Source organism: Lissotriton helveticus, chromosome 7 (genome assembly GCF_964261635.1).
Source record: "Lissotriton helveticus chromosome 7, aLisHel1.1, whole genome shotgun sequence".
NCBI lineage: Eukaryota > Metazoa > Chordata > Amphibia > Caudata > Salamandridae > Lissotriton > Lissotriton helveticus.
In genome coordinates, this window is record NC_136068.1 from 1024209253 (window position 1) to 1024227937 (window position 18685).

Here is an 18685-nt window from a genome sequence, read left to right on the forward strand (position 1 = left end):
CCACATTAGCTGGACTTACAGCAGACACGCTGCAAAATATTCAACCAACTAGCGTAAAATTGACTTTCGTATTCACATCAATCACTAACACAGGACCTCCCAACAATTGTAGATTTAGATAAACTACTATGAGAAATACTGAGAAGAAAAGACTTAGAATTTTGACGAGTAAATCAAAAGCCTATGAAGCACATTAACCAACATATCTAAGATAGAGTGTGCACATTAAAGCATTGATTGTATGACAGAAAATACATTTTAAAGTGTGCTCATTTTCTTACTGAAATGTAACAGATATTTAACCCCTTCCATGCTGATGACGGCCCCCGTCCGTCATGCAACACGGTGGGCGTGTGCTGATGACGGCTGGGGGCCGTCATGAACCCGCCCATTCTTCAGAAGTGCCGCACAGGCGCAGAATCGCGGCCGCACCCAAGGGGTTAATACATGGTGTGCAATGTATGCATTTGACAATGCAGCCTATTCATCCTTAGTGATAACATTTTGCAATTCTGAAGCAAAGTTAACTGATTCACTTTGCTATTACAAACACTGTCGCTCTAGCAAAATAATTTAAACGCCCCCACAACATGGGATAAGGGTGCTGAATTACTGACATGTTCCACACAAATTTTATCAGCTTAATTGAAAAGTAAAGGAAAACACTGACGTCACTTGATTTAAATAGGTGCATTGTTTGCCCAAAAATGTGAATATGTTACAAAACCCAGGTTGTTCTGTTGTTCCTCAAGCTGCCTATGTAAATGTCTGCAGTTAGACTGTTCAGACTACCAAAGCATGAGCAAAACTATTAGATTTGTAGCAACAAGTGGGCCACCTTGTTTTGAACAGGCAAATACTGAGAATTTCAATGTACACACTAACCAACCCCCTTATCAAGTTTACAAAACATCCATTTTATTTTTTTACAGAAAAATATTTTTCAAAAGGTACCCCGTCTGATGCTTTTAACATACAAAGGCAATTTAACGGATCAATTTAAGACATTAGTAAATATAATATTTACTATCATTTTAGGCTATATATTTGTAGTTGTTTACTAACATTATAAAATGAAGTAATGCTGTATTCCAAAATAAAGTTCTATAATTGCTTAAATCCATTACTGACTTGTACTCACATATTAAAGGTAAACTCCAATGTCAATTTCGTCTACAGTCTTAATGGCCCCTTCCCTGTCAGAACTATGGAATGATCTTCTTGAAACTACACACACATAACAGTTTGTTTCAGATAAGCAAGGGATGATAAAACTACACTTTAGATCTATCTGGGATTGGAAGGGACTCAAGGTAGGCAATTTCAGTAACTGTCAAACATAGGTGACTATTTTAGAAATGTATCCTGAAATGTAAGTGGAAATGTAAAAGCTTACCTTTAATAAAATAGAACTTATACAAAGGCTAGCTCAAGAATGTATTTAAAATAAAACCTTATAAGCGTCATCTCTGTAACTGTACAAGACGAGCATAGGCACACGCTTCTCAATTTTTATACTGTAAATCTCATCACATACTGATTTCAGGTAACGCTGCTTTGGCAAACCAGACAATAATTGTTTCACAGAAGCATAAAAGGCTTGTTCGTCTTTTTCACATTCTAAAGACAGTAGTGTTAAGAGAGTGTCCTTTGGTAGGTCAAGTGCTAAAATTTCAATTTCGGTGTTCTTTTGCAAAAAGTTTGTGAGGAAAGTCTGGAGTTTTGAAAGCACTTGTGCTTCTGTCCTTCTCCGCATACTGGATGACAGCTTATCAGGAGCTAGAACATTCACATTTGGTGACACAGCAGCAGTTCCATGTTGTTCACACATGTTTGAAGTACTAAAACAGGATCCCTTTGAATTAGGCACTGAAGAATTCTCACAAATGTCCCTTGAATTTTTTTCATCACAGACTTTGTTCCTGAGTTTCTGGGCTAGATGATCTACTAACTCAGACTCCAAAATACGTTTTTCGGTTTGCCGTTCTTTCTCAAATGATTTTATCTTCACATGGCTTCCTTCTTTATCGGAGACAAAAGCAATATAAGCAATTCCAGCACACCTGCAATGCTCCTGCAGCTCCTCTTGGGATTGTGACCAGTCATACATCATTTCTGCTGCAATTCCAGCAGTCCATAGTTTTTGAACGATACCAATGGCTCTTCCCATGGACACCTGTCCTACACTCACGACCAGTACATCACAGCAGCTCACAGTGGAAGGTTCCTCCAAACCAGAAACGGCCACACATATCTTATCTAAAGCAATACTCACACCAACTGCTAAAGGACATGTCAAAGGTCCTGTTTGCGGTCCTCTGAACAGAGGAATAAGATGATCATATCTGCCACCAGCTGCAAGAATTTCTGGAACAACTTTTTGCCTACGTTTAATAAATGCTACAAACTGAAAGATAATGCCATTGTGCTGCTGAATCTTGTATACAAGTCCCAAATTCACAACCACTTGCTGTTTTATGCAAAGTTTCTTTAAGATCCCAACAACTTCTTCAAGGTCCTTGACACCTTGTTTAGCCAAGAAGCTGATTCCAGTTTTTTGTTTGGTAAGGGTGCTAATCATCGGCCCCATGTCTTGCAAATCTCCTTTCTGCTCCATAAAGCGATAGAGTCGAGATAACTGGAAACTATTTGGCGAAAGAGACAGGTTGCAAAATTTTGCCTCCACTTCTCTCCGGCTTAGCTTTCCTGTCATGGCATCATAAAGAATGTTATATACTTGATTAAGCTTGTCCTCTGGTACACCACAGTGTAAAAGGATGGCTTTCAGTAAGGATGTATGGTTCAGATAAACACTATAATTCCTATCCTGCAAAACTGGAAATTCCTGGATGATCTCAGAAATTGCATATACTGTTTCAGCAATTGGCAAGTAGCTGTTTGTAGTTGATGTGACAATATCAAAAGCACATTCCGTTAGCTCTTTGGGATGATATCTGTGTAGCTTCCTTGGTCTAAAAACTCGTTCAATGCAGTACCTTTTTAAATTGGAGATATTATTTCTTGATATAAATCTTGCAAAAGGAGTCCGGAGATCATATGGAAGAGACACTAGCATCCCACAGTGATCCATAAAACATGCAGTTTCATTACTTTCTTCCATTTTCTTGTTTCTGGGCATCAACAAGGGGGTATGCAACTTAACAGCCCCATGTTTTTTGAAGACCCTGCAAACTATTTCACAAACATATTGCTGCGTCTTAACTGCATGAGGTGAAAAAATACCCTTAAAGATATCACTGTCATATGTATAATCCACTGCTGGAGAAACACGCTGAGAAAATATTTGACTCACCATTGTCCGATAAGCTTTCCCATCAACATTTGCTAGGGTGTGATGAAGCACTTCATGAAGTTCAGACTCTTCCAATTGGGGTGGAGGGAGGTGCTCACTCTTTAGCAACTCAATGGCAGTTGGGCGGGCTGAAGGATCATGATCCAAAAGCCAACGTATGACCCTTTTTTGCTTTTCATTCTTCTCTTGTGCATAGTCTTTTGGGAAGACTATAGCAGGCTGCCTTAGGTTACTAAGAACAGAGATCCTCTCAGAAGCCGTATCCATGGGACGGTATGACATCTCAAAAAATATTATACCTAAACTAAAGAGGTCCACTTTCTGATTATAGGTGGCTTTGGTATTTCCTTGGACCTCTGGGCTCACATACAAGGCGGTGCCAACCATGCCTGTCAAATGGCTTTCTGGGTCTGACTTAACAGTGTATTCCCCACACAATTCTTCATCAACAGGTTTTGTATCACTTGTGTAAGCTGGGTGATCTGTAGCTAGACCAAAATCTCCAATTTTAACATGGTCTTCGGAGTCCAAAAAGATATTTACAGGTTTTAAATCTCTGTGGATCATGCCTTGTTCATGTATGTATGCTAGTCCATCCAAAATTTCTCTAAAAAGTCTCCAAAGTCGGCTTGTATCCAGATAGAGATTCTGATCAATTGTGTCCCGTAATGTGCTCTTTTCACAATATTCCATCTGAATGTATAGATAATGAAGAGTTGGCGCCGACTCTGGCTCGGTTGGATGGTCTTTATCTGGGGTATTTTCATTGTTACCCTCTTTAGTAAGGATTTTTTGCACATTTTCATCTTCGTTTTCAAAAAGTATTTCACTGTCTGAGTCACTATCCGGCAAAAATGACTGTGAAAACACATCCACTTCATCATCATCTTCATCACTGGAATCCTCATTTGGTCCACTACAGTTTGCACTTGAAGATCTCTCACAAGAGGTGCTCCATTCAACTGAACTTGTTAAAATGGGAGATGGGGCATTTGCTTCAATATCATCAGACAGCCCAAGCTCATTTTTTACATTTCCCTCCATTTTTGCACAGTTCTTTTTATTTTCAGTAGTTTTCAGTTCAGATGTGCTAAGAGACGGCCGTTCATGTTTTTCAATCCAGGCATTGTAATACCGCACAATGTTTTCATGGTTCAAACGAGAAAGCAATGTTACTTCTCCTTTGATCCGTCGAAAGTGCTTGCTCGCAGGATTGATCTGAACACGTTTTACTGCATAGTAACACCCATCCAACTTGTTTTGGACCTTGAGAACAGCTCCAAATGCTCCTTTCCCTAATAACTGGATCTCTTCAAACTCACTGAAATAACGTGAAAACTGGTGTTGAGTTTCCATAATGAATGCCGCTCTGTTTACTTGACTATTTGGCACAACTGTCTCAATGCAGTCGACTCCTAAGTAATAATCAGGGCTGTCAGGTCCTAGGGAGGGTGGTGGTGGAGAATTAAGGAAATCATGGGTTAACAATTGTGAAGCACTCCATCTTTCATTATCTTCCAAGCAAACACATTTCCTCAAGAAATCTTGGAACAGACCTGGTAAGTGAGAGGGAACAATTACAGGAAATTCTTTTGCGAGTTCACCCTGGCTCAGAGATAGCAAGAGGAGGCCCAATTTCCATATGTCACCTTTCTTTCCAGTCTTGTTCGGCAGAGCATCATTGCTAAATCGAACTTTGGTTTGCTCAAACACATCTTCTTTACAAACATCGGCCAAGCGTTTTGAAATACTGTAGTCTGTCAATCTGATGTTTCCTTCTGTATCCACCAAGACACTTGAAGCACAAAGCACCTTGTGCACTACTGAATTATTATGCAAGTAGTCAAGAGCAGACAATATTTGAGCAGCATAATGACGAAGCTGGTCAACGGGAACTGGTGTTTCTTTACCAAGGAATAATAAAAGATTTGATCCATTTACATGTTCAACTAAAATGTCAACAACAATAGAGTCTTGATGCTCATTCGTGCTCATTGCTATGTAATGCACGATGTTGGGATGGCTTAATTTAACAAGTGAGGTGAACTCACTCTCTGCACCATTAATCTGTTTTTTGCATTTATCCACCTTTTCCTTTTCTTGATTGGTCAAGAACTTGCCCATTTTTTTCTTCCACTGGAGAGCCCACTGATACACAATGACAAAGCTACCTGAAGATACATCTAAAGCATTGAAGACTGCCTTCCCAAGCTGTTCGCTCTGGCCAATACATTTACCTCTATGCACTGTTAGCTGACCAGCACAACCAATGTTGAAGTGCAAAAGACTATAAGATGGAGGGGCTTCTTCACTGCTGCACAATGAATACTGGCGATCTCGTCTTGACCGCCCTGCAGAACTAGTTCGAGACCTGTTTCCGCCTTGTTCTGCAAGGCTTCCATGAGACATTGTGGGTGACTTCATGCCAGCGTGGTGGTCTCCAACCTGCCCTTCTGAGTTTGAGACACTTACACTTTCCATGCGCTCCAACTTGGCCAGGTCTTTCTTCCTGCGCTCTTCTCGTTTCTCCTCCTCCCGCTTTAGTATCTCATCTAAGATTTCACGCTGCATTTGCTCCTCTTTCCTTCGGATTTCTTGAATGCGCAGCTGCTCCTCCTGCGCCTGCTTTTCCTGCTGCCTCTGCTGGTTCTCCAGCATCTCTTCGTGAAAAGATTTAGGGGGAGGTTTGTTGTATTCGCTGAGGAAGGACTTTGCGAAGTCGGCCAGTTGGAATATCATGACCTCACCTCTCAGACTCTCAGCCATTTGCTCCAGGCTGGTCTTTAACACACTGATGTTGTCGTGAGATAAACCCCTGGCATTTAGTAGCTCAATTTGCGGGGCCACGTCTGGGTACTCGTGTGGGCAACGCACCTGCAGGTCAACACCAACGTAGACTTCGAACTGCCCCTGGGGACGCAGAGAAAGAATAATCTCTGGTGGTCTGTTCTGCTTCCAGACAGCTTTCTGCCTGAGGTCAATGAAGTCCTCTCCATAGATTGCTTCCAAGACCTGCAGCTCCGTCTGCTGCCTGCTGATGTGGGGCTCAGAGGCAGGACTGTCCACAGTCTCTGTATAGGGATCTTCTGGGGTTGAGAGGGGCATGGCCCAGCCTCTGCCCCCAGACATATCGCATGGTACTACATCCGCTCCTCACAGGGAGCCATGCACGAGTCAATTCAACACGTCCAGCCACCAACCACTCAGCGTAAGCTACTTCCAGCACGGCAGCATTGGCAGGGATGACGGACTAACCGACCAGCCATGGACATAGAGGAAAGACAAATATTGGAAGGGTCACGGAGGAAGGCGGTGGACATACAACGCCTGGTATTCCAAATAACGTCACTGAATTTAAAATAAACACTACCCTAAGGGAACGCACAATGTGCTGTGCAGAGGGCGGCTATCTTTCAAATCAAAGAGAATGACGGTATTAGCTGTTTATGAGAGCGGAATAACCCAACATGCCTACGCCAGCGAGGAATAACCTAATCAGCTTGCGCCATGGGTTCAAGGACGAATCGGTCTCCAATGCAAGTGCTTGCCTCAGGCAAGGCTTAACATGCGTAAGGATAGATGCTAAAAATGCTCACTCTACGATATGGCCGCCGTTGACTCGCCGGGTCTGCTAGTCTCTTCTCTGTGTTGACGGTCGAGGAAGCCACAGCGAGAAGGCAGAAATGCTTTTTATCTGCAAATGTATCTTCTTTCTATGTCTTTAGCAAGTCACCGTACAATGTCTACAAACTAACCGCACATAATTATTTTTTCTTTGGCTTAGCACTAGGTGACTCGCTTTCGGTCTAGTCTTCGCTTTGACGCCTGTCTTCTATTTCCGTGTCAGCGACTGTGTTTGTCAGTGCTGAGCTAAGGACCCAGCCTGCACTGCGCATGCGCCTTAGCTCTGCACTTAGGCGAGACAGTCTGCTTTAGAATGGAAGGCGCTGTAGGTGAGAAAACACCGGCGTCTGAAGAGCAAACGCCGCCAGAAGTTGGAGACAGAAGGACACCTCCGACGTCTGAGGTGCGGCCTGACCCTGGAGAAGAAGACGAAGAACCGGAGATCTTCCATGAATGCAGTCAGGAGCCTGAAGAGGAAACGCTGTACGATCTGGAGAAAGAGCTGAGCCATGAAGAGAGAGAGGTGAGTAGGGTGATCGCCTGCCAGAGGCAAATAATGTGCAAGGATGGTAAAACTTTCAAGAACACGTTTTAAAACGAGAAGTAGCACAGACTCGTGGAAGTTGTTGTAGTAAAGTACTCCTTTATTTCAGCCCCGCGACATTGTAACAAACATCTTCACCCTTCTTTTACCGACTCCAACTGTCGTTTCCTCACAGTCCACATTTGAGGTTTTCACAAAGACTCAGTCAGCTGCGGTAGACACAACAAACAGGAACATGACATGCTTAATTTAGGGTGACCAACATTTTGAAGACAAAAACCGTACATTTCACATAAATGACAAAAAGGACTATAATTTTACTTGTACCACGAGCACAGAATCACAGCGCTCGTCAGCATAGAATTACAGAAGAGGCCCCGAAACATAAATAAAATGCAATTTATAAAGCCAATATCATGCCTGTTAATTAAACTGCTTTTTTATAACTGCTGCTAACTACCCCTGCTTTAGAAATTCATAAAAAGGCACCTCTCACTATTTTCAGGCAACCCTATAAAAATCGGGACATAAGCCAAAGTTCCATGAAATCTGCCAGGGGACACCTGTTCACCCTAGCTTAATTATAACAAGCCTTGGCATAGCCAATAGGTCTCGCCTTTGAGACCTTATGTGTTTAGTCATGCAACAGTTGATGTTGTTGCACCAAGGATATTGTGCTGCATAGCTAAATATAAGGTCCCGAAGGCGAACAGTTGAGTGTTGCCTGCGTAGGAGATTATGTTGAGTCCGTGGGAACTGACACCGCCTGCGAGGAGGGGGGTGGGGGGGGGGGGGGGTCTTGTAAATATTGACTAAGGTAGGTTGGAGGGATGATCCTTGTGGAACACGGCATATGATGTCACAGTGCGGAGGTGAAGGAAGGTAGTTTGATACTCTGTGAGTGTCTTGTGGGGAAGGAAGTGATTCACTTGAAGGCGTCTTGCTTTATGCCTATGTTGTAGAGTCTGTTGATGAGGGTCTTATGGGAGATGGTATTGAACGTCGCAGAGGAAATCAAGGAGGATCAGGGACACAGTTTCTCCACGGTCGAGGAGTATTCTAATGTCATCTGTGACTGCAATCAGCGTGATCTCAGTGCTGTGGGTGGCACAGAATCCTGATAGTGAGGCATCCGGTAGATGGTTTTGTTCCAGAAATTCGGTGAGACCCTGGTTGATGGCTTTCTCAAGTAGGGGAGCAGGGAGATCAGACGATGGTAGATGGTTTTGTTCCAGAAATTCGGTGAGACACTGGTTGATGGCTTTCTCAAGTAGGGGAGCAGGGAGATCAGACGATAATTTTATAGATAGATCACTGGTGTAGGCGGAGGCTTTCTTTAGGAGGGGTCTGACGTCTGTGTGTTTTCATCTGTTTAGGAAGGTTGCTGTGGAGATGGGGGTTGAGGATACTGGTGAGTTGTGTGCTAATTGGGCTCATTGTGAGGTTGTAGAGGTACTTGGGGAGGGGGTCGGTGGGTACTCCTGAGTCAATGGAATACATGATGGTTGAGGTGTTAAGGGTGGTGAGCAGAGACCAGGTGGTAATGGTTTGGCTGATGTTCGCTTGTTGGTTGAAGTTATATATGTTGGTCATCTTTATGTGGAGGTAGCCTTGGAGGGTGTAGCGGAGTTCTTGGTGTGGGTGGATGTGGTTCTCTGGCCTACGGTTTGGAGAATTCTTTGACTATTTTGAAGAGTTCTTTGGTGTGGTTGGCGGTAGAGTTGATGTGGGAGGTGATGGCTGCTTTCTTGATGTGTAGGGGGTAGTTGCTGTGGGCTGTTTTGTGAGCTGCTTTGTCGTTTGGTTCTTAGTGGTGCGCCATCATTTCTCCAGTTGGTGGCAGTTGTGCTTGGTGGTCATACGTTCTGGGGTTTGCTCATCATGGCTCATTAACTCTACACACACACAACCCTTCCCCCCTCTCTTAATCATTAACCATGATATCACTTTCACGGCCGCGCAGCCAATACTAGTTGGGGAAGTTGCTGCAAAGGAATTTCCTGGGCAGCGTGTCTTGCTTGCTTGGATTTATTTGTTTTAGAGGTGCTCAATGGATTCTTGCTTAGTAGAACTAAACTGTCCCATCTAGTATATAGAGCCTGTAGCGCGAGACGTCCTCACTAAAATAACAGAGCCGCTTAAGTTCACTCCCAAAGTTTAGAACTAATGGTCCTGCCATCACAACTTTGCCAGATAAAATATCTGAGCGGGCACTTTTAAACGGAGATAAAAGCAAGGCTCGATGGAAACATTGTAAGTAAGACTAAACAAAGACGGGGCTGTAAATCTACCAAGGCACGCATAACATTTGTTTTGCACCCATTCCTTCTGCAGTGGCTGGTTTGTATACCCCACTCTCACTGCCCATAATGGTGATTGATGCATGCTGGGATATGCTTTCGCTCCGGCACAGTCATTGCTCAGCACCTCCATGTTCCCTTTTGACGTCATGCTGCTTGCTCTACACTTTGATTTCCCTCATGGAGCTCCTACGCCTCCCCAATACTTCACTTGTATTCACGTTCAGTGAGCGGCGTCTGTTCTAGTTTTCTCTTTTCTGAAAACTCAAATGCTCCTCTCCACTCACTGCCAACACACAGAAGGCACATATGCCAGGAGCCATACAAACACACGTGATCTCACACAAAGAGCATTGATTAAAATTGCCGGCGAGGAGAAATCCTTTTTTTTCTCTTAAAAAAAAGGCCCTACCCTTCCTATAGAATCACATAATCTGGGATGCTGCTTGCTGTGCCGCTTCTCATTAGCATACCAGTCACACTAAGCAATGCTTGAGTTTGGTTAACAAGCATGAGGAATGAAATAAAGGGTCCCCTTCTTCTATTCCTGCAGAGAAGTTAATCAGAGCAACTGGAAGGCGACAAGATTAGTGGATAAGAAGTCCAAACCAGTAAGAAAACGTGATTTTGAATTCATTTTGGCAGCTAAGCTCTGCGTTAAAATACTCTGGCAAAAGCAATTACAATTAAATGTATTCACCGATTTGAAGACCAACACAGAAGAGAAATGTGTATTTTTAAAGCATGGCCCTCCAGTTACGCATGGACATCAGCTAGCCTTGAACGTTTCCTTCACAGCACCCTGTTACTCAATGCTGTAAGGGATAGGCTTGCAGCCTGATTCTTTGCAATAGGACAGGTCTGCTTCCAGTGGAAAGCAGCCTTCTGAAGGGACTCCTAGGAACTGAATGCATCTTCTGCCATTAAAGCTCGCATGCGTTCACTTTTTATCCATTGCCCTTCGGTCAGTGAATGACTGACTGAAACATGTTAACCAGGGGATGTTTGGTTCAATAGACTCCCCTACACACGCCCCCTCCTCCCCCCTCTGTCAGTTTGTCATTGGTACCCTAGAAATAAACACCGCCCACGCTATGAACACCATCCATTCCGGCTCTCCCTCCGTCCTATGCCCTTACCACATCTTCAACAAAGCCGACACCATCATCGCTCCCCACCTACGGACCGTCATAAACAACTCCCTTGCGTCCGCCCCCCTTCCCAGAGAGCTGGAAGCACCCAGAGATCAACGCCCTACTGAAGAAACCCACAGCGGACCCCAAAGACCTCAAAAACCTCCGCCCCATCTCTCTTCTTCCCTTCCCGGCGAAAGTGATCGAGAAGATCGTCAATAAGCAGCTGACCGCATTCCTCGAAGCCAACGCGTCCCTCGACCCATCCCAGTCCGGATTCCGAGCCAACGACTGCACCAAGACTGCCCTCATCGCAGCCACTGACAACATCAGGGCCCTACTTGACAACGGGGTAACCACCGCCCTCATTCTCCTAAGCCTCACTCGCCTTTGATACAGTTTGCCACTGCACCCTAATAACCCGCCTCCACAACGCCGGGATCCAAGACAAAGCCCTGGACTGGATCACCTCTTTCCTCTCTGACAGAACCCAGCGAGTCCGCCTCCCTCCCTTCTGCTCCGCGGCCACCGAAATCATCTGCGGCGTACCTCAAGGCTCATCACTCAGCCCAACCCTCTTCAATATCTACATGAGCCCCCTCACCACCATTGCACGCAAACACAACCTCAACATCATCTTATACGCCGCCGACGACACCCAGCTGATACTCTCCCTCACCAAAGACCCAGCCGCCGCCAAACTCAACCTTCAGGAAGGAATGAAGAACGTCGCAGAATGGATGAAACTTAGCCGTCTGAAACTGAACTCAGACAAGACGGAGGTCCTCATCCTCGGACCATCCCCTTCCGCCTGGGACGACTCCTGGTGGCCCGCAGAACTTGGCACCGCACTGACACCCATTGACCACGCACGCAATCTGGGATTCATCCTGGGACTCCTCTCTCACGATGACCAAGCAAGTCAACGCCATCTCATCCTCATGCTTCAACACCCTGCGCATGCTCCGCAAGATCTTTCGCTGGATCCCTACCGGAACTAGAAAGACGGTAACCCAGGCCCCCGTCACCAGCCGACTTGACTACGGGAACGCCCTATACGCAGGAACCACAATCAAACTTCAGAAAAGACTCCAACGCATCCGCACGACTCATTCTCGACATCCCCCGCCATAGTCACATATCAGCCCACCTGAGAGACCTGCACTGGCTCCCCGTCAGCAAAAGAATCACGTTCAGGCTTCTCACCCACGCACACAAAGCGCTCCACGACATAGGCCCCGGATACCTCAACAACCGCCTCCCGTTCTACACTCCAACACGCAAACTCCGCTCCGCCAGCCTCGCCCTAGCCACCGTCCCACGGATCTGCAGAACCACCGCCGGAGGAAGGTCATTCTCCTACCTGGCGGCCAAGACATGGAACTACCTCCCCGCCCACCTAAGTCTGACCCAGGACCACCTCACATTCAGGAAACACCTCAAGACCTGGCATTTCCTTGCCCCCCCCCCCCCCCACGCCTTGAGACCCTCACGGGTGAGTAGCGCGCTTTCAAGTGTATTGATTGATTGAAACTAATAGGGAGTACTCGCAGGCGTTTTTAATTTCTCTTCCTGATCCCTTTCCCCTTTGAAATTAACTCCAAATGAGGATGTGGCCTAATGGTTTGAGCAGGCAACATTTAAGCTGCAGAACCAGGTTCGGGTCTTGTCAGGGATGCTCAACATCTGGGCAAATCACTAAGGGGCCGATTACGATGTCAGTCGGAAAGGCTCTGAACGGCATTCGGTCTGTCCGAATCTGATTCGGAACCCGTGTTTCCGACCGACTCGTAAACATTTCTGACTGACCTATCAATTACAATGTTAGGTAACCGTTCGGTCCTTCAAACGCTGTTCCGACTGGCATTCGGAGGGGTCGAGGCGGTTGGAGCCGACTCGTACGGCTCTATGGACCGCGTTTCTGAACAAGCGATTACAATGTCTGATTAGGACAGCCGTTCAAAATCGGTTTGTCTGACACAGATCAGCTGTCGGAATCTGACTTTTGGGGGCCGTAGCAGGCCCCACTTCACCTGGAGGCCTCAGATTGGGACCCCTGGTTGTACCCATGGGTCCCCTCTTTCCAACCATGCACAGACTATCCCGTTTTTTAATGGGAGCCTGTGTTGTCGATTGGAACACAGGCTCCCATTGAAGTCAACGGTATTCGGAAGCATCATAATCGGTCGGACTCCCCGAATCCCATTCTGTCGGAAACCATTCCAAGAGCGAGTCAGTCGGAATGCTTTCCGACCGACATCGTAATGAGGCCCTTAATATCCCTGTGTCTAACTAAATGAATGTGTCTGTCTGTAAAGCAACTGTTGCTCCTGTAAAGCCGTCTGTAATGCAACTGTTGCTCCTGTAAAGCCCTCTGATAACTTCGGGTCGAGTTTGCGCTATATAAAACTAAAAACAAATAAGTGCTCTCTCCAAAAGAGGGGTTGAGCCCACCCTATATTGGTAGTCTTAACCGGTGCGGATTCGATGATGAAGCATGCCACATACTTGTGTGTGAGTCCTTTTAAAAAAGCAAAGATGTTTTTTCTTTCTCTGTATGAAATAGTTTTCACTTAGTTCTCCCTTTGTGGTTATTAGGACATTTTTTTTTTAGGAAAGATAAGATGGCCCTTAGTGATCTTTCCTCTCTCCTGCTCTTGTTTGGATATCTGATTTTAAAAAAAATATGTTTTTAGCAATTTTATTTGTGACCACTTCAAAAAATGATCACTCATCACAAATGTATAGCACCTCATTATCCTGAATAGGCCCCATAATATCAATGGCAGTTATTTCCCACCTCAAATTGGGGCTCTATTTAGGATGTAAAGGAGGTCTAAAAGTAGATTGTGACTTGTCCCTATTGCTACATTCAATGCAATTTGTAACTAAATCTTCCACACGCTTATCCAGGTCGGCAACCAATATATCGCTATCTATTCCATAGATAAATTCACAGGGCCGAGCGGGAGTGCTGGGGCCGCTGGGGGCCAACAGAGCTCGGGACCGGACAATGCAGCCCTGATGGCGGCGATTACTCAATCCCGAGATATGCTGGACGCGAAGATAGGCGCTGTGGGGGCAGATGTTACACTACTACGCCAGGATCTGCGGAATGCAGTGACCCGCATCACGGAGGCGGAAACACGGATCTCGTGTGTGGAGGACGACGTGGCGACCCTAAAGCGGAAGGTAACGGCCATGGAGGGGATCCAGAAAGGCCTGACACTCCGGGCGGAGGATGCCGAAGGGAGGGCCCGGAGGAACAACCTGCGATTTGTGGGCTTTCCGGAAGGTTGCGAGAAGGGCAGTATGGAAAAGTTTCTGACCCAATGGCTGGAGGGCTGGCTCCCACCGGACTCCCTCTCCAAATGCTTTGTGGTTGAACGTGCGCATAGAGCCCTCACACAGCGGCCGCCGGAAGGAGCAAGGCCGAGACCAGTGATCGCAAAATTGCTGAACTATCATGATCAGGACACCATCCTACGCCAAGCCCGTGTGAAAGAACCCCTTATGTTCGAAAACCGACAGATCCTGATCTTTCCGGATTATACCGGGCTTGTGCAGCAGCAGAGACGATCCTTTACAGCGGCTAAGGCACGACTGCGTGATCTCAAGCTACCTTATGCACTGTTATTCCCGGCCCGTCTACGAGTGGTATATAAGTCCCGCACGCACTTCTTCGACACCCTGGAGGAGGTGTTCCATTGGACGGATGAGACAGTGAGAGTGAGAGCACATACCCCGCCGGGTCGTGACTCAGATTCCTCCTCAAGCGGGACACGGAGGCAGGCCCCCAGACGCGCACGGAGTGCAAGCAATTGGAGGTCCAGGTCTAGGACGGGCTCCGTCTCAGGAGAAGCTGCAGATGGGGAAAAGAATAACTCAACTCCACCACAGACTGCTCCATGAACTCTTGAATGATGCCCCAATGGTGTGGTGGCAGATGTGGACATCGACGATGCCTGGTAGGATGAGACTACATGACACTGTCTGAAGTAATGGACGATGATTGCTGCAAGACTGAGACGATGCCTGATGAAGGTGGCGACTAAGGGTGGGGGGGGGATAGTCATATGGGTGGATAGATTCCCCCTCGATACAAGTTCATTTTTGGGGGGGTTGGTGGGAGTTGGAGTGGACTGTTCATGGGGATCCATTGGGGTAGGGGGACCTCGGCCTCCCGTTGGGGGCTGGGCGCCTGCTGTCCCGCGACAGGTACTTCAAGGTTGTTGCTGAGGTATGGGGGGGGGGTGGGGGGGGGGGGGAGTTGATGAAGAGTTGCGGACGGCGATGCTTCAATTGATTTGCGGGGGGTGGGGGAAGGGGGGGCGACGGGAAGTTGAGGGGTTCCGGGGAAGAGGGTTGTTCTGCACATGGATGTCTAGAGCGGTGCTGCTGCTGTGTTCAAGCCCGCTATGCCCATTGCTGTGCCTGATGCCGTGTTTGCGTCTCGATGGTGGCTGAGGTCCCTGAGCTGAGGTCCACGGGTGCCTCCATGAAGGTGTTGAGTTGGAATGTACGAGGTATGCTTGATAAGATCAAGAGGAGTGCAATGTTAAGGCTGGGAAAGAGGGAGAAAGCAGATATACTGTTATTACAAGAAACGCACCTACTGGGCAACAAAACGCTCAGCCTGCAGAGATATGGGTATAACCAAGTCTATCATGCGGGGTTCACGAGGGGATCACGGGGGGTGGCAATACTGGTGCATCGTAGATTGTCCTATGTCCACACAAAACATTGGCTTGACCCACAGGGTAGATATGTGTTCATACAGGGGATGCTGGGCACAGAGCCGGTGATACTTGTGTACGCCCCACCCCCGCTACAATGGGCCTTGATTGAGAAATTATTCACGCTTTGGGCCGATATCCCGGAGGGGCTGGCAGTGATTGGGGGGGATTGGAATGACGTTAAGTATAGCCGAGTGGACCGGTTTAGGCCCGGGGGCGAACCTGCCACAGACACTCCCACCAAACTAGGTAACATGGTACAGGGCATGGGATGGGTGGATACATGGCGCTACCTCCACAGACATGAACGTGCATACACGTATGTTTCGGCGGTGCACACCTCATTCTCAAGATTAGACTACATTTTTGTCCCTACCACCGCGATACACAGGGTCATCTCGGCGTCCATTCTACCGCGTGGGCTATCAGGTCATTCCCCGGTCGGGATAGAGATCACTCTTGGCAAAGAGAGGCAACCGTTTAGATGGCGCCTCTCGCCTTGGACCCTACAGCAGGAGGACTACCAGCAGAAGATGGGGGAGGCTATCGCACATTACTGGAACGAGAACCTAGGTTCCGTGACGGACGCGAGGACGGTTTGGGAGGCCCTAAAGCCAACGCTCCGAGGGGTGGATATAGCTTGGTGTGCGGCAGCTCGCCGAGGACGGAAAGAGAAGCTAGTACGGGCTGCAGCGACCGTTAAAATGTTGGAGACCCAGTGCGGAGTGGCGGGTCGCCAGGAGGAAGTGGGTCAGCTCCTTCTGGCGCAGCAAACGTATGCGTCACTGCTGATGGACGAGGCTCGGCAGGTGTGGCTAGCAACGAGGAGCAGAATATACCAGTGGGGCGACAAGTCCAGCACGATGCTATACAGACTCTGTCAGGCCACCTTCCAGACTCAGGCGCTGCCGGGCCTCAAAGATGATACTGGTGCCACGATCTCAGCCCCGAGAGACTTGGCGGAGAGCTTCGCGCGGTACTTCGTGACCCAATATGCCCCGCGGGAACGTCTCCCAGCACCAGACGTTGACAAATTCATAGTGGACCTTCCACCTAGAGCGCTACCAGACGATGTACGGGAGCACCTTGAGAGCCCTCTGTCGGCGGAGGAGTTGGGTACTGCATTGGGGGAACTTAACACCGGTAAAGCCCCAGGACCTAATGGGTTCCCATGCGAATTTTTCAAACAATATCATCTCCAGCTCGGGTTACACTATAGGGCGGCCCTGGAGGTGGCGAGGGAGGATGGCCTACTGCCAGCGGACTGGAGGCATGCGGAGATAGTGGTGTTCTGCAAGCCTGGGCGACCCCCTGACCGCCATGAGTCATACCGACGATTTCCCTTTTAAATACGAAGGCCAAAATTTTGGCCAAAGCGCTTGCGAATCGCCTCCTCCCCTATATCACTGACATGATCCACCCGGATCAGGTGGGATTTATGCCTCACAGAGCGACGAGACACAATATCAGACGGGCCCACGTGGCAATAGAGGCGATGGGTAGGACCGGGGATCAGGCGGCGCTGTTGCTGGCCGATATCGATAAAGCTTTCGACTCTTTGAGCTGGACATACTTGTTCGCTCTCTTGACGAGGCTCAACCTAAGACCACGCTTTCTATCGTACGTAAGATTGCTATACACTGATTTGACAGCCTCTGTGAGGGTGGCTGGAGTGACTTCAGAAGTCTTCCCAATAGGACGAGACACCCGACAGGGATGCCCGCTCTCGCCATACCTGTTTGCTCTCGCTATGGAGCCATTGGCGGCGTGGGTCCGGGTAGACGCGCAGCTGAGGGGCTTTGAATGGGAGGAGGGACCGTCTGATAGAATTGCGTTGTATGCCGACGACGTCCTGTTCTTCCTGACCAACGTGAATAGATCCGGGCCTAGGGTTCTGGAGGTAATGAAAATCTTTGGAGAGGTTTCGGGATTGTACCTCAACCCCCGGAAATCCACTCTATGGCTACTAGATAACCGCATGGAAGTTGGGCCGTGGGCATCGCCTCTGCAGATCGCTATAGAAGGTCACCAATACTTGGGGGTATTCCTGACGGTCTCACCGACAATTGCATGGGAACGTAATGTTGCCCCAGTGTGGGATAGGGTACAACAGGATATGAAGAGCTGGTCTCGTATGCCCCTTAACATCTACGGCAGGTCGGCCATCTTTAAGATGGTTGCCCTCCCGCGCCTATTATATCAACTACAGAATCATCCATATTCCATTACGCAGCAATGGTTCCGACAGGTCAACTCGGCGCTGGGCCGATTCCTGTGGGCCGGAGGAGCGGCGCGGGTGGCCTTGCGTACGTGTTTCTTGTCCACGTACTGTGGGGGCTTGGCGACGGCGGATATACTGTCATACTATCAGGCTTCCCACCTTGTCGTTTTGAATGAATGGTGGTATAATGATCGAGGGACCCCGCATACGCCCTAGAGAGATACCTGATGGACCCAGATACACTGCACACTGTTCTGTACTCGGCGAGGCTGCGAAAAAGGCTGCCAAGGGCGACCCAAGTGGTCTTCCAGATATGGCGGCAGGCACTGCGCCGTATGGGATGGTGGGGGAAGCTGACGGGAGAGACCCCACTATGGCACAATGGGCGACTGCCGGCACTGGCACAACTGCGGGGCTTCCAGGGATGGGACCTGATAGGGATATCCACACTGGGGCATGTCTTGAGGGGCACAACGCTAAAATCGTTTCAAGAACTTAGTGAGGAGTTTTGTATGCCCCGAACACAGTTCTTCAGATACCTACAATTCAGGCATGCCATCACACCCGCACTGGAGGGATTAGACACCCTGCCCGAATTCAGCCCAATTGAGGCGAAGCTGTTTATGGGGGACCTGGGAGAGAAGAAAATCTCCAGAATCTATCAGACCTTAGTTATACACTGCTCTTCTGACTTACAGCCACTGCGTGATCGCTGGGTGAGAGATGTGGGGGAAATAGAGGAGGAAGACTGGAGAGAAGCTCTTGAATCACCCAGGGGAGCAGCTATTGCCATGCGCCTGCGCTTTATACAATT

General features: G+C 47.8%; 2 protein-coding genes across 2 annotated transcripts in view; one reads left to right on the forward strand and one right to left on the reverse strand.

The window, feature by feature from the left end:
* Positions 1 to 896: 896 nt before the first annotated feature.
* On the reverse strand, positions 897 to 6830 carry EIF2AK4 (eukaryotic translation initiation factor 2 alpha kinase 4). Its single transcript, XM_078653746.1, has one exon. The coding sequence runs from the start codon at positions 6440 to 6442 to the stop codon at positions 1442 to 1444; it is 5001 nt and encodes a 1666-aa protein (XP_078509872.1). The 5' UTR covers positions 6443 to 6830; the 3' UTR covers positions 897 to 1441.
* A 133-nt stretch (positions 6831 to 6963) lies between these two features.
* The window catches only part of LOC144769587 (tetratricopeptide repeat protein 1-like), a 167283-nt gene continuing 155561 nt past the window's right edge, over positions 6964 to 18685 (forward strand). The window contains exon 1 of the mRNA XM_078653747.1: positions 6964 to 7460. Within this exon, the coding sequence (XP_078509873.1) occupies positions 7251 to 7460 (210 nt within the window). The 5' untranslated portion in view covers positions 6964 to 7250. The remainder of the gene's footprint in view (positions 7461 to 18685) is intronic.

Bases quoted from the DNA above. Each gene is read 5' to 3' on its own strand.
- EIF2AK4 (XM_078653746.1), bottom strand. From the start codon at position 6,442: ATGTCTGGGGGCAGAGGCTGGGCCATGCCCCTCTCAACCCCAGAAGAT.